The sequence below is a fragment of the Salmo salar genome, chromosome ssa29 (assembly GCF_905237065.1).
Source record: "Salmo salar chromosome ssa29, Ssal_v3.1, whole genome shotgun sequence".
Taxonomy (NCBI): domain Eukaryota; kingdom Metazoa; phylum Chordata; class Actinopteri; order Salmoniformes; family Salmonidae; genus Salmo; species Salmo salar.
Genome location: NC_059470.1, coordinates 26,541,423 through 26,554,647, shown reverse-complemented (window position 1 = coordinate 26,554,647; position 13,225 = coordinate 26,541,423). Strand labels below are relative to the sequence as shown.

At 50.1% G+C, this 13,225-nt stretch overlaps 2 protein-coding genes across 10 annotated transcripts in view; one reads left to right on the top strand and one right to left on the bottom strand.

The window, feature by feature from the left end:
• Positions 1-19: 19 nt before the first annotated feature.
• On the top strand, positions 20-11,173 carry LOC106590469 (basic helix-loop-helix domain-containing protein USF3). 6 transcript variants are annotated; one of them, XM_045710706.1, is made up of 9 exons: positions 21-838; positions 957-1,057; positions 1,337-1,392; positions 1,736-1,854; positions 1,936-1,967; positions 2,071-2,153; positions 2,654-2,750; positions 3,039-8,662; positions 8,839-11,173. In XM_045710706.1, exons 4-9 carry the CDS (start codon positions 1,811-1,813, stop codon positions 10,561-10,563), a joined length of 7,605 nt encoding a protein of 2,534 aa, XP_045566662.1. In that variant the 5' UTR covers positions 21-838; positions 957-1,057; positions 1,337-1,392; positions 1,736-1,810; the 3' UTR covers positions 10,564-11,173. The 6 variants fall into 6 exon arrangements, with proteins under 6 accessions (XP_045566665.1, XP_045566662.1, XP_045566661.1 ...); XM_045710709.1 differs by lacking the exon at positions 2,071-2,153 and having other exon boundaries at positions 20-838; XM_045710705.1 differs by lacking the exon at positions 957-1,057.
• Positions 11,174-11,389: 216 nt separating this feature from the next.
• Positions 11,390-13,225, bottom strand: part of LOC106590470 (brother of CDO) — a 46,612-nt gene continuing 44,776 nt past the window's right edge. For 3 of the 4 annotated variants that reach the window (XM_014181532.2, XM_014181531.2, XM_014181533.2), the window contains 3 exons: positions 13,124-13,212; positions 12,845-13,008; positions 11,390-12,715 (listed from right to left, as the gene is read on the bottom strand). In XM_014181532.2, coding sequence (XP_014037007.1) covers positions 12,534-12,715; positions 12,845-13,008; positions 13,124-13,212 — 435 coding nt within the window. In that variant the 3' untranslated portion in view covers positions 11,390-12,533. The remainder of the gene's footprint in view (positions 12,716-12,844; positions 13,009-13,123; positions 13,213-13,225) is intronic. The other variant, XM_014181534.2, reaches the window with a different exon arrangement.

The window sequence follows — 13,225 nt, the reverse complement described above, 5'->3', positions numbered from 1 at the left end:
TATTGGATATTTATTAAATCATTATTTATTGAAGTTCATGTCTCATCATCATTGATTCGCTGCAAGCTAACGTGCCAATGATTTGTTTAGCAAAGCAACGTCGAAGGATTAGAATGAAAAGACTGGATCAAAACATGAAAAAGTAACTAATGCTGCGTTTGGATCGTATTTCAATGAGAACACGATGGTAAATGCCGTCACCGTAGACGGGACTTGCAGCCAGAGTTTAAATATCTCAACTTTTGCCGTGTGCCATATCATTCTTTTCTACCGGATGTTGTTTAGCAGTGATTTGTTTACTGAAATTACCATAGCAACGCATACCAACGTGCTGGCTTACTTTTGCGGTCACCCGCTTTCTTTTTTAATAAATTCAAAAAATAAAAAAACTATGCCGACTGGTATGACCGTTTTTGGGTCCCTCTTCTAAGGCAGCATAACGACCAGCCAGCCCACTTGTAATTATTTTTGAATATTCGATGAGGGTTGTTGACGTCAACCGCCTGTAACTCAATGGAGAGAGATGCTATGCGCTACGAGCCTCATGTCATGAACAGCCATCTCAAGACAACTCAAAGTTCCCGGGATGTCACGTGTCCTACTTATATCAGTACAATCGTAACAACGTAAGCATTATATTATATCAAATAAACCTCATGTAGCAAATAAGACATTCATAGTTTTGTTTAGCAAATTCGACACTCATTGACCTCCATTCTAAAAAACGAAATACGCCACCTGCTGGAGGGAGACAGATTTTCAGCCGAGTTGGGCCTCTTCCTCTCTGGGAAAACCAAAGTTTTGACAGGAACTACATTCCAAAATGGGGAAGGTACAGGTAAGTTGCTAGCTAATGAATTTAACAGTTTTCCTAATTTACAAGTGATTTGACAATCACAAGGGTGATTTGACAATTTTTCCAGGCGGTCTTTTGATTGCATTATTTTGTTCACCAGGTAAGCTTGATGTGAAGCCAAGCTAGCTAACACTGCTAGCTAGCAAGCTGGAGGGTGGGGGTTTAGATTTCCACGATATTGTTATCCCATGTACTGTGCATGTGAGTATGATTACTGTGTTTTATTTCAGTCGTTTGAATGCATACTTCAAAAGAGTGCTTATTTTATGCGAACCTACTTTAACACCAGGATAGCAGTGCTAGTTAGCTAATGATCTAACGTTAACTACCTAACAAGTAAGTTAGGTTCAAAATGGGGATGTTTGTGGGTCAACTCACTCTTTGCCAACATCACGCTTGTTCTCCAAGAATAACCGCTATTGCCCGCAATAGATCTCATTCAAGACAGCATGTCAGATTATATTCATTCATTATTTTCAGGTAGCTAACTGGGATAACCGACTCGCTCAGCGTTGGACTAAGCTCATTGTTTACATGTAAGGCCACAGTATCTTTAATTCCAACGACCCGGTTATTGGCAAGGGTCTGCTCTCCGCATCTCGTCCCTTCTTGTTGTGATAAATAGATGCAGCACAGTGTTATTCAGAATACACACAGCTAACTAGTAGATGGTGATTATCACAGAATTACAGCAATATAAATGCTTAATAACAAAACTGTTGTGTGGCTCATGTCTGACCTTACAAATTAGTTGTTAACATCATGTGGCTACTTGCCGTGTCTCATTCATGAGTGTGCATCTGTTACATATTTATAATCAAGTGTTTTGTCTAGTCATCATCCCTCCTCACTCCTTGGTCTCTTATGTTTGGGTTGCAGGTCGGCCAGGGAAGGGATTTGATGGTAGGCCTGCAAGCGTGGTGACCAGTTATACAGGCAGTTCAGTAGGCCAGGATGCCAGAGATGACAGAGAACCAGACTCCTGGCCATAAACCACGGTAAGGGCAAATCAATTCTTCTGCATTTAAGTTTTCAGGCACACAACATTGTCTAACCTCTGTATCCATTTTCTCTTTCAGAAAGAAGAAAAACAAGGAATCTCACAATGCAGGTGAGATATTGTTGTTGTAGTTTGGCGTTTTCTGTCATTTCCCAGCATTTCCTGGGAGTGACTCACTAAGTTTTTATGTTTGTTTTGTTTGGTTGTCATTAAGTTGAGAGACAGCGAAAAGAGAAGATCAATGCTGGAATTAACCGTATTGGGGACCTTCTACCCTGTTCCCAGGCACTGAAGCAGGTAACACAGGCTGCGTTTAGACAGGCAGCCCAATTCTGATCTTTTTTTTCACTGATTGGTCTATTGACCAATCAGATCAGCATTTAAAAATCCTGTGCTTTTCAGCGGTCTAAGGCACTGCATCGCAGTGCTAGAGGCGTCACTACATACCCTGGTGAGATCCTGAGTTGTATCACAACCGGCCGTGATCAGGAGTCCCATAGGGTGGCGCACAATTGGCCCAGCATCATTAGGGTTAGGGAAAGGTTTGGCCGGGTTATGCCGTTATGCTGACCAATTAGTGCAAAACAGATCATAATTGGCCTGTCTGTGTAAACACAGCCACACACACACACCTTTGTGTGTTTTTGCACCGAACCATAGAACTTACGGGCTCGGTTCTTTTCTCAAGGTGTGATATTTATCCTTTGGTCTGAGGCTGTAGCTCCTGGTGATATCCTGCTGTATGTGTTGTGTCAGTCTCCATGTAAATCCCATGCTGACATCCCCTTCGTCTTTAGAGTAAGAACATGATCCTTGACCAGGCCTACCTTTACATAAGTGAGCTGCAGAAACAAAATGACGCCATGCTTCTCGAAGGGGGAGAACGAGTACAAGGTGAGAGAGTTTGTGTCCTTCACAATAAGTATAGTGTGACAGTGCAGAAGTATGGTGTGACAGTGCATTTTCCTATTTGTTTGCTTGCATTTTACAGTGTTTGATCGTACACGTCTAGTTGTGCCAGTCTGTCTACATACAGTTTGAACCTACCTGTGTGAGGTACTGATAATATATGCCATTTAGCAGATGCTTTTATCTGAAGCCGTTTTTGCGTACATTTTACATACAGGTGTTTGAGAGTCTGTGTTGACTACCACTCATCCTTGTTGTCTCCAATCCCTGCAGTTGAGGAGATCCGGCGGCTGCGGCGTCAGCTGGACGAGCTGCGGAGGGAGAGCGGCCATTACATTGAGTTGCTCAAAGCCCACGACATCAACTTCCTGGACGACCCCACCGTCCACTGGAAGGGAAAGCTGCACTGTGCAAAGGTCGCCAAAGTAATGCCCACTCACCAGCTCCCCAAAGGAATTATTGTCTACTCCAATGGGAATGTGATATGCCCAGCAGGGAAGGAACCTAGTCCAGCTTCCGATCTGGGGAAGCAACCAGTCGAGGCTGGGATTGTTCAGTCGTCTTGTGACATCACAGCAGGGGTTAGGGTGAACAGGGCTCTTCAGCACGTCAGTGTCCCTTCCTCTGCCCCTCCGCTCCTCCCTAGGGCATCCCTAGCCCATATAGTGTCTACACCTGGCATCAAGCTGGTGGAACGGTGTGTAGAAGAGGTACCTTTAGCCCCCAAACTACCCCCCTCTGTGTCCTACATCACCCTCCAGGGTATCTGCCCTCTCCCCACGGTCACTGCAGCCTTGCCCCAGCCTGCCACCCCAGCACCTAGTCTCACTGTTGCAGCCAGTCTGGCCACCCCACTCCCGCTCCATCCTGTCCCCAGCTTTACAGCCCTTCCCCAGGTCATAACCACCCAGAACGCTTCCATCAGGACTATGAGCTATACAACTCTCAACAGCAGCCCAACCGTCCTTGGGGCCAGTGCAGCAGGGAGCACACAGACCACCTGGACCACCTTACAGCTGGCTGGGAACACAGTGCAACCTGTCTGCCAGTCACTCCCCACCCCAGAGACTAGCACCTCTGGGCAGCAGAGTATCCAACAGATTGTGGGCACTAAACTATCAGTTCAACCCATTCATATTCAAATGAGGCCACAGGTACCCATAAAGCCCCAGGCACCCATCACTGCCCATATACAAGCCCAGCCTTCCATCCAGAGGACACCCCAGCTACGGCCAGCTATCCTGGCCCAGCACCAGCACCAGCCCCAGCCAGTCGTGGCTTCCCAGCCACACTGTACTGTCCTCCCTCAGTCAGCCATAATGCCCCAGCCTGCTGTGGTAGCCCACTCAACTATGATGTCACAACCTCAACCTGCTGTACTACAACAGGCAACAGTCCCCTCCCATCCACAGACTGTCCTCATGACTCAACCCCAACCAGCTATGGTTCCTCAGGTCCAGGCTCAAGCCCACCCCCAGGCAGCTGATAGGCCCCTACTCCAGAACATGCAGGTGTTGCAAATGAACCCTACTGGGACAGCAGTTGCTGGGGTAACGACTCCCCAGAACACTAACAACCCGAGTGTTGTCATCCTACAGCAGGCCAATCCCTGCTCAGCCCAGTCGGTTGTCAGGGATGACTTAACCAATCAGACGCCTTGTCAGCACATCGTCATCATCCAGGCCTCCAATCAGCCTCCACCTGCACCTCCTCAGAACCCTCAGGTTGGCATGGTGCCCGCGGCAGCACCCAATCAGATTGTCGCTACCAGCTCCACAATTTCCACCACTGGGCAACAGATCTTTGGGGGTAAACAGTTGGTTCACATTCTACCCCGTCCCGTCCCTCAAACCCAGACACCCCAAGTCCCCCCGGTTCCCCCGAACCCTCAGACCATCACTGTGAACGGGCAGGTGTTTGCCCTGCAGCCCATGAAGACCTCTGAAAAGTCAGGCTGTAAGGGTGGCCAGAGCAGTCTCCAGCTGATCCAGCCCAGCACCGCTGAGGAGCCCAGCACCGCTGAGGAGCCCACCACCAACATGACTCTGCACACCCTGGGAGCCCTCAGCAGTCTCAACCAGAGCATCTCACAGGGCATGCAGCCGTGCATCTCCACCCAAAGTAACGTCCAGCGGACCCTAGCCTCACCGTCCTACTCTATAGTGCCACAGCAGAAGCCATCTTCTGTCCCCATTTTAGCAGCTCCACACAGTTCCCCCGTCAGGCAGATCCAGATCCCCAGTGTGACTCCACACAGACCAGGGCTGGCGATGGGTACAGGGAAGGCCTTGTGGAGACAGCCTGGCACAGCCTCAGTGCCCAGACCGAAGAGGGCCACCACCAAGAGGACCAAGTTAGTGAGGAAGAAGGAGCCCAAACAGGGACGGCCTGTCACCATCGCAGCGAAGCCAGTGGCTTTAACAGGGGACCGTCTGGAACAAGAGGTCACTGTGCCTCAGGGAACCCCATCCTCTGTTGCTGTGACAGTTCAGCCAAAGCCACTCCCTGTCAGCGCTACAGTTAACACACCCACAGTTAGTAGTAGTGAGGCTTCAACACAGACCAGACCTGTTGTGCTTAGTATCAACTCTACACTGTCCTCTCCTGACGGTAGTGTGACTACTAGTTCATATAGTGGACCAACTGTCTCCAGTGAATGGACCACACAGAGTAAAACCTCTGTGGCAAGTGCCACTCCGTGTACAGCAGCAGTTAGTAGTAGTAGTAGTAGTAGTAGTAGTAGTAATAGTATTATTAGCTCCACACAGAGTGAACTCGTTATCACTAGTGTTGTGAGTCTAGCTACTGTCACTTCTGCAGCAGATAAGCCTACAGTCACTTCTACTGTTTCTTCTCAGAGTAAACAACCTGTGGTCGCCGTTGGTGACAGCTCCTCTCACCTCAGACCTACAGCCAGTTCATCTGTTTCTTCTCAGAGTAAACAACCTGTGGTCTCCGTTGGTGACAGCTCCTCTCACCTCAGACCTACAGCCAGTTCATCTGTTTCTTCTCAGAGTAAACAACCTGTGGTCGCCGTTGGTGACAGCTCCTCTCACCTCAGACCTACAGCCAGTTCATCTGTTTCTTCTCAGAGTAAACAACCTGTGGTCTCCGTTGGTGACAGCTCCTCTCACCTCAGACCTACAGTCACTTCTACTGTTTCTTCTCAGAGTAAACAACCTGTGGTCTCCGTTGGTGACAGCTCCTCTCACCTCAGACCTACAGCCAGTTCATCTGTTTCTTCTCAGAGTAAACAACCTGTGGTCGCCGTTGGTGACAGCTCCTCTCACCTCAGACCTACAGCCAGTTCATCTGTTTCTTCTCAGAGTAAACAACCTGTGGTCGCCGTTGGTGACAGCTCCTCTCACCTCAGACCTACAGCCAGTTCATCTGTTTCTTCTCAGAGTAAACAACCTGTGGTCGCCGTTGGTGACAGCTCCTCTCACCTCAGACCTACAGCCAGTTCATCTGTTTCTTCTCAGAGTAAACAACCTGTGGTCGCCGTTGGTGACAGCTCCTCTCACCTCAGACCTACAGTCACACAGAACAGACAGCCGGTCACTACTACTATCAGCACTGTGCAAACTAGATCAGCTACCACTAATGGCAGTTCTAGACAGAGCAGATCTATAGTGACCGGTGCCTGTTCCACAGAGACTAGGTCTACGGGTGTGATGTCTTCAGCAGCATGTCAACCCTCAGTCAGCACTGTAAACTCAATAGGAAGTAGACCAGTGGTGTCTCTCCAGTCTGCTCAGCTCACTTCGTCATCACAGCCTACAACCCAGGGCCAGTCCCAGCCCGTAACTTCTCCTTCGGGCCCCTCCACTCCAACCCCCTGCTCCGGTGCCCTGTCTTTTGCCTCACCCTCTGTAACAGTCCCCATGACCATGCCATCAGAATACAGGAAATGGGTCCCCTATAACAGACCCTCGACCCAGCAAATGACCCTGCCCACTTCCACACCATCCCATCCTGTTGAGCTGAAAGTGACAGCGGTGTCAGGCAGGGAGAAGGAGCCTCAGGGAGAGCGCCACCCCAGCGCAGCGATGGAGAAAGCGAGCGTGAGGAGTGATGCTGCTCCCTCTAGAATGGACTACACTCTCCCACAGCAGGTGTACGCGCTAGACCACGAACCCTTGGATCAGCCTCCGGCTCCTAACAGACAGACTGACTCGCCCATGTCTGGTGGCGCAGGTGGTGGAAGGGGCTTCTCTGTGGCGTCTATGCTTCCCACAGGCCACAGTGTCAGTTCCTCGCCAGGTCATTTTGGACCGTTTACTTTTGCCACCGAGCAGGCTGATATCCTGGCTATGTTGGAGCAGGACAGTCCTGGGAGGAGGTTGGAGGGCTGCACCGTAGACACCTCCACCTCAACAAACACCCCAACACCTGCATGGGAACCCAACTCCAAGTCCCAGCAAGCCTCCAACAGCAAAGAGAGGGGTGCTGGACAACAGACAAAGCTCACCAAACAGATGGAGACTCCAGTGGCTAAACAGGTGTCTGTTAGGGGCCAGGCTGGAGATGTAGCAGGCAGTGGAACCTGCGCAGTCAGACATACACAGAACATCTCCTTCTCCCAGTCCCATTCTCACCCCCAGAGCCAGGCCCAGTCTGGTACTTCCGGCACCCTCAGCGTCAACAACCTGATCCGGCCCAGCTCCAGCCAGCAGCAGGCCTACCCAGGCTCCCTCAGTCTGGCTGGGCAGCTGGGCTCAGTCCCATCCCCTGCAGGGAACTCAGCCCATGTTTCCCAAACCTCCACCCCTGGCCTTCCTCCCTTCTCAGGCTCAGTCCAGCTGAACGAGTACGCCCCCTTGATGAGGCCCCAGGTGGGGGTGTGTGAGCCGCGATACATCAAGGACTTGTCCAAGCGGCCAGCTCAGGACGATGTGATACTGTCCAGCAGTAACAAGCGACAGAAGACCTGCTCGTCGGCCTCTAACGTGGGCCGCATGGAGGTCAAACCCCTGGACCACAGCCAGATGATGGTACCCCAGCTACCCCCTACCTCCTCATCCATCATGACCAGGATCAACCCTGATGGAGTGGGTACCCTGTTCTCGGGCAACACCTTCAAGAATACAATGCTCCGACCCGCCGAGAGCCACTGCACCCCCCAGCTGCCCACACAGGAACACAACCAACCAGGTGTGCTCCACCTGCCCCATGGCCACCCCCAGCATGGTGCACCCCAGCCAGGCCAACACCTCGGGGGGAACCCCTACCTGAAGCAGCAGCAGCAACAGGAGCACCAGAGGCACCACCTGTACCAGCTCCAGCACCACCTGACCCAGCCTGACCCTGCACAGCTCCACAGCCTCCACCAGAGGGCGCTGCAGCAGGTCCAGAAGAAGCGGGGGCTGGTTGGAGGGGGTCAGAAACAACACCACCAGGAGAAGGGAGGAGTTCAGCAGCACCAGCATCAACAGTCACAACAATCACATCAACAACAACCTCAAACACACCAGCAGCAACAGTCACAACAATCACATCAACAACAACCTCAAACACACCAGCAGCAACAGTCACAACAATCACATCAACAACAACCTCAAACACACCAGCAGCAACAGTCACAACAATCACATCAACAACAACCTCAAACACACCAGCAGCAACAGTTGCAGCAACAGTCACAACAACAGCACCAACAGCAAACACAACAACAGCACCAACCACAAGCCCTGTCACAGCAGCAACATCTACAACAACACCCTCAACAGCAGCACCAGCAGCAGAGCTCCCACTCCAGACACCAGCACCTCCAGCAGCAACAGATCCAGCAGCAACACTTTGGGTCGCATCACCAGGAGAAGAGCTGTGAGGCCCAGCCAGGACCAGCAGGACCCAGAGGTCACCACAGCAGCCACCTGGCCCCGGAACACCTCAAGGTACAGGAACTACTGAGGCTGTGTTGAATACATAATGATTTTATTATCTTGTTTTGTGGCTCTGAGTATACATTATAAACATGGGCACGCCCTCCATTAGGATGATTTAGAATGAATTCTGTTTTCTGTATGTTTTTATCCATTATTTTCTTCTCTCCTCTTTCCCTTCCCTTCAGTCTGATCAGGACCACAGCAAAATGCAGAGGCTGATGAGCTCTAGAAACCTGGAGCAGCACCTGACCTCCCAGCCCAGCAACCTGGCCTCCCAGCCCTCCGACCTGGGCTGTGCCCCCCCGCGCCAGGATCACCACCGGGTCTCCAGCTACTCTGCAGAGGCCCTCATTGGGAAGGGCTCGTCTAGTGATGAGCAGCAGCGCATGGTGCTCCATCGACAGGCCACCCGCGGTACTACACAGGAACAGCCAAACCTACGGGGATACCTGGACACACCCAGAGTGAAGGGCAACGTCACACACAACCCTCAGAGCCGCCTGCCCCCAGACCACCCAGGTTCTGCAGACGTCCAGAGGGTCTCTGAGTGTCCTCCGTTTAAAACAGGGGGGCATCAGCTGGGGGGCTTTGAGGACATGACACCTAAATCAGGTCCCTCCTCTCAGAGAGGCCAGCAGGGGGGTTTCAGGATGAACCCGGGGCCTCCAGGGGATGGGCGAACCCGTGGGGGGTACAGTGGACCCCATCCTGGGACGCAGGGGGTGCAGATTGGTGCTCCAGGTCTTACCCGGGACCAGGAAGGATGTCATCAGAGTTTTATGCAGAGTCTCCTGGAGCAGACCGACCACCAGAGGGCAGTCCAGTGCTGTCCTCCGGTCAGTATGGAGTACAGCTGTGTGTCTGGCAACTTGGCAGGGGACATGCAGGCTAAAGCATCCAGCCACAGTGTTCCTCCCCCTCAGAAGGCCCTAGCTATGAGGCTTGGGGAGGGCAACAAGGGCCACATTCCTCATGGTAGTGGGAACATGGGCACCCACCCAGGGGTACGGACAGGCCTCCCCCACCCTCTTACCCCCCACAGCAGCTCTGAGCCAGGCCGCACCACAGCCTCCTCCAAACCGCCCACCGCAGTCAGCCAGCGCTCCCGCCAAATCACCCAGGAGGCCCAGAGCGTGAAGCTGAGGCCTGGAGAGCGACCACGGTCAGGCAGCCTGAGACCTGGGAACCCCTTTGAGCCTGACGTCCACCTGCTGGGTCGACCACAGTCAGGGAGTGAGGCGCGGCGCAGCAGTATCGTCCGCTTTATGGCAGACAGTGCCCAGGTCACCGGGGACAACAACCTGGTGCCTGACCAACACCTGGCCCAGAACTTTGGCTTCTCCTTCATGCCGGATGGAGGAATGAACCTCCCTCCTATCAACGCCAACTCTACTTTCGTCCCCCCTGTTAGCCAGACCAACTCCTCCCGCCCCTCGGCCCTGCTCCCCGTAGAGCCGCAGAACACCTTACCCTCCTTCTACCCCTCCTACCCCCCTGCCGCCCACCCCAGCCTGGCCAGCGACATCCCCATCCAGTACTTCTCCAACCAGATGTTCACCAGCCCCAGCGCCGACAAGAGCAGTTCTGCCCCCCTCAACAACCGCTTCGGCTCTATCCTGTCTCCGCCGCGCTCCGTGGGGTTCGCCCAGGCCAGCTTCCCCCTACTCTCAGACATGCCCCCTATGTCCATCAGCAACCCCTCTGGCATCACCCCACACCTGTCCAACTTCAGCCTCACTTCGCTGTTCCCTGAGATCGCCACGGCGATGCAGCCTGATGGTTCTGCCATGCCAATGTCCCCTTTGCTGTCCCTCTCCAACAATTCCTCTGCAGACTCAGGCAAGCAGCCCAACCGCCTCGCCCACAACATCAGCCATATCCTGGGGCATGATGGGAGCTCTGCCGTGTAGGTGAGGGGACTTAAGGTGTTGTCGTGCCAACGTGGCAGTCAGGAATGTTCTGATTCCATTTCAGATTGAACATTTAGAGTTGTATTACGTGGAGTCATGCCATGGCCAATTGAATTGACAGGATTTCAACTCTTCTGTTTGGATTCAAGCGGGTGGAAGGTCTGGGGATCTTTTCTGTTGGTCAGCTGAATGGTTTTTATCATATTATTTATGGTTAGTGTTATACTTTAACTTCCTGGCAGTTCTATTGATACCCTAACATGGCAGCGGATGCCCTAGTTACTGAAGTCATAGCATTTCACTGATCAGGCACTCCTATGACTCTAGGATGGGGGAAATTAAGCTTGTAAACCATATGGTTTGCAAATAGGTTTGACGTGATGACTTACCTGCTAGTAAAATTATATGGAGAGTTTTGTACTTTCATTGACTAACTTCTAAAAGAGGATCCATTTGGAAAACGTGCACAAAATTCTCAAAGTTAAATTTAACTTAAAATCAGGGTGTATAGTACAGAATTTATGAGATGTTTTGTAAATACGTTTCTTATGATAATTGTTAGTTTGATATGTGTGTATCTGTAAATAAATAAAGTTGATTATTAACGTTTTTTTATTGATTAGAACTTTGTCTGTAAATGTCCAGTTGTCACCAGTTTCCCTTCCTAAATAGTCACAGTACTGTAGGGGCCTTCAGTTGGTTGAAGGAGAAATCAAGTGAGGGATGAATCTGAAATGGAATCTTTGCGATTACACCTACTTATTTCAATTCTGTACAAAGCGCAAACCATTTAACAGGGTTAAAATGAAACACAAAAACAACCAAGGAAATGTCACTATAAGCTTTATTTACATGCAATAGTGCTTCTGCCTGTGTACCCATGATGTCTACACACATAAAGATGGGTTATAGATTCAGGAACTCCTTCATTTTTATCTTCCCCCTCGTGGGGAAGGCTAATACTGATGCACCTAGCTGTGAGGGAAGAATAATACTGACACACCAGTCAGATTCCCTCACAAGGCACAGTCGTTTGGAATAGTGGCCAGCATAAACAGTAAACAGACTGTCATTTCTGTCTAAAATAAAATGGAGCAGATAAAACTTCCAGAATCTTTCCCATTCAGTGATAAGAAAAAAAATCATGCTCCCAAAAATAAATAACTATACAATATATAAATCTCTGTACTGTAAAAATAACAAAAGGCAGAACGCTTTGAAGTTGCATATGTTCGTTAATACTTTGTTAATGATGAAAAATGCATAATATTTCTCAGTTATTTCTATACAAAACAGAAGAAGTTGTGAATCGCACCATTATAACACTGAACAGGACTGAAGTGGGAGTACATACAGAACACTGCATCACAACATACACGAGGGTTGTGTCCAATGTGCATTATCATTGAGCATATTCAGGTAGTACCTCGTCCAAATGCTTGCTCTCCATTCGCCTCTACCGAGCAGCACAACCCTGTCCATTGGTCTTTTATTTCCAGCTGAGGACAGTATAATAACCAGATGTCTGAGTTGTGGAAAATTTGAATTCTACAGGGAATGACTGAGGAGACTGGTTGATGTGCTGCTGATGCCTGGTCAGAGAAACAGTGGAATGGCACTTCTCTCTATCCTGTAGTATCTCATCCACATTCTGTTGAAGATTTCATTTGTGACTTAAATCAGCACCAGGATTGGAATCACATTCAAATACTCCTCCTTCCTCAAGAAATGCAGACATTAATATATACGAACACAGAGTAGGATTACAACGTGACAACAAACTCCCTTTTGTCCTGGTTGTAGCGACAGGACCCACAGATAAGTGTCTTTCAATATGAACATAGCCTTGTACACAGCATAAAACTATGTTTTTGTATGTACAAAAGCATAAATATATAAATATCTGTGAGATACAAAAATAAATACTTTTTGTTTTCTGTTTTTCTGATAGCGTTTTTTCAAGCGTCTGTTTAATCTGACGTCCCTTGTTCTACCGGTGGCGTTTCACTCTGGAGGGTGTTCACTTCCTGGAGTGGAAGTGCATCTTGGGATTCTGCCGTTGTAGCTGCTGAGGTTGTCGCCTTGGAGTTCTCCTCCTCCAGTGATAGCAGAGGACAGGGAGAGCAGGGTAGGTCTACACAGACAGAGGGGACTAAAATACATGTTTATCTAAAATGGTCATTTGAAATCTGCAGTGGGCATAACACATTCATTGCTCCTTAAGCATGAGGTAAATGCATAAGTTGCATAATGTTAAAGTTTTGTGAGAACGGACTTGTACCTTGATTGATGTCCTTCTCCCTTATGATATCCCCATTGTAAAAACGGGCGTTCCCCGTCAGGTCCTGACTGCTGATTGGCTGTTCTGAGGTGTTGAGTAGCTGGAGGGTGGAGTCATCGGGCAGAAAGCAGTGATCTTCTCTGTCTCCATGATGCTCAGGCTCACTGGTAGAGGAGGGACATGTTTGGGTGAGAATGCTTCTATACACACGTGTACATGCACACACAGAGACGGACCGACTGACTGAAATTGAGGATGTGAGAACAGTCCTGTACCTACCTGTTAGAGTAGTGGTAGACTGGGACGTGTCCGTTTGACATGGTCTGTGCTAGTAGCGTGCCACACTCCATATCATACTCCACATCCTCCTGCAACAGGAAC

What these genes read in the sequence shown, in the direction of transcription:
- LOC106590469 (XM_045710707.1), top strand. Translation starts at nt 1,811, where the DNA reads ATGCCAGAGATGACAGAGAACCAGACTCCTGGCCATAAACCACG. An exon ending in ACTCCTGGCCATAAACCACG is followed by an intron (nt 1,855 to 1,935) that starts GTAAGGGCAAAT and finishes TTTCTCTTTCAG; the next exon opens with AAAGAAGAAAAACAAGGAAT. An exon ending in AGGGGGAGAACGAGTACAAG is followed by an intron (nt 2,751 to 3,038) that starts GTGAGAGAGTTT and finishes CAATCCCTGCAG; the next exon opens with TTGAGGAGATCCGGCGGCTG.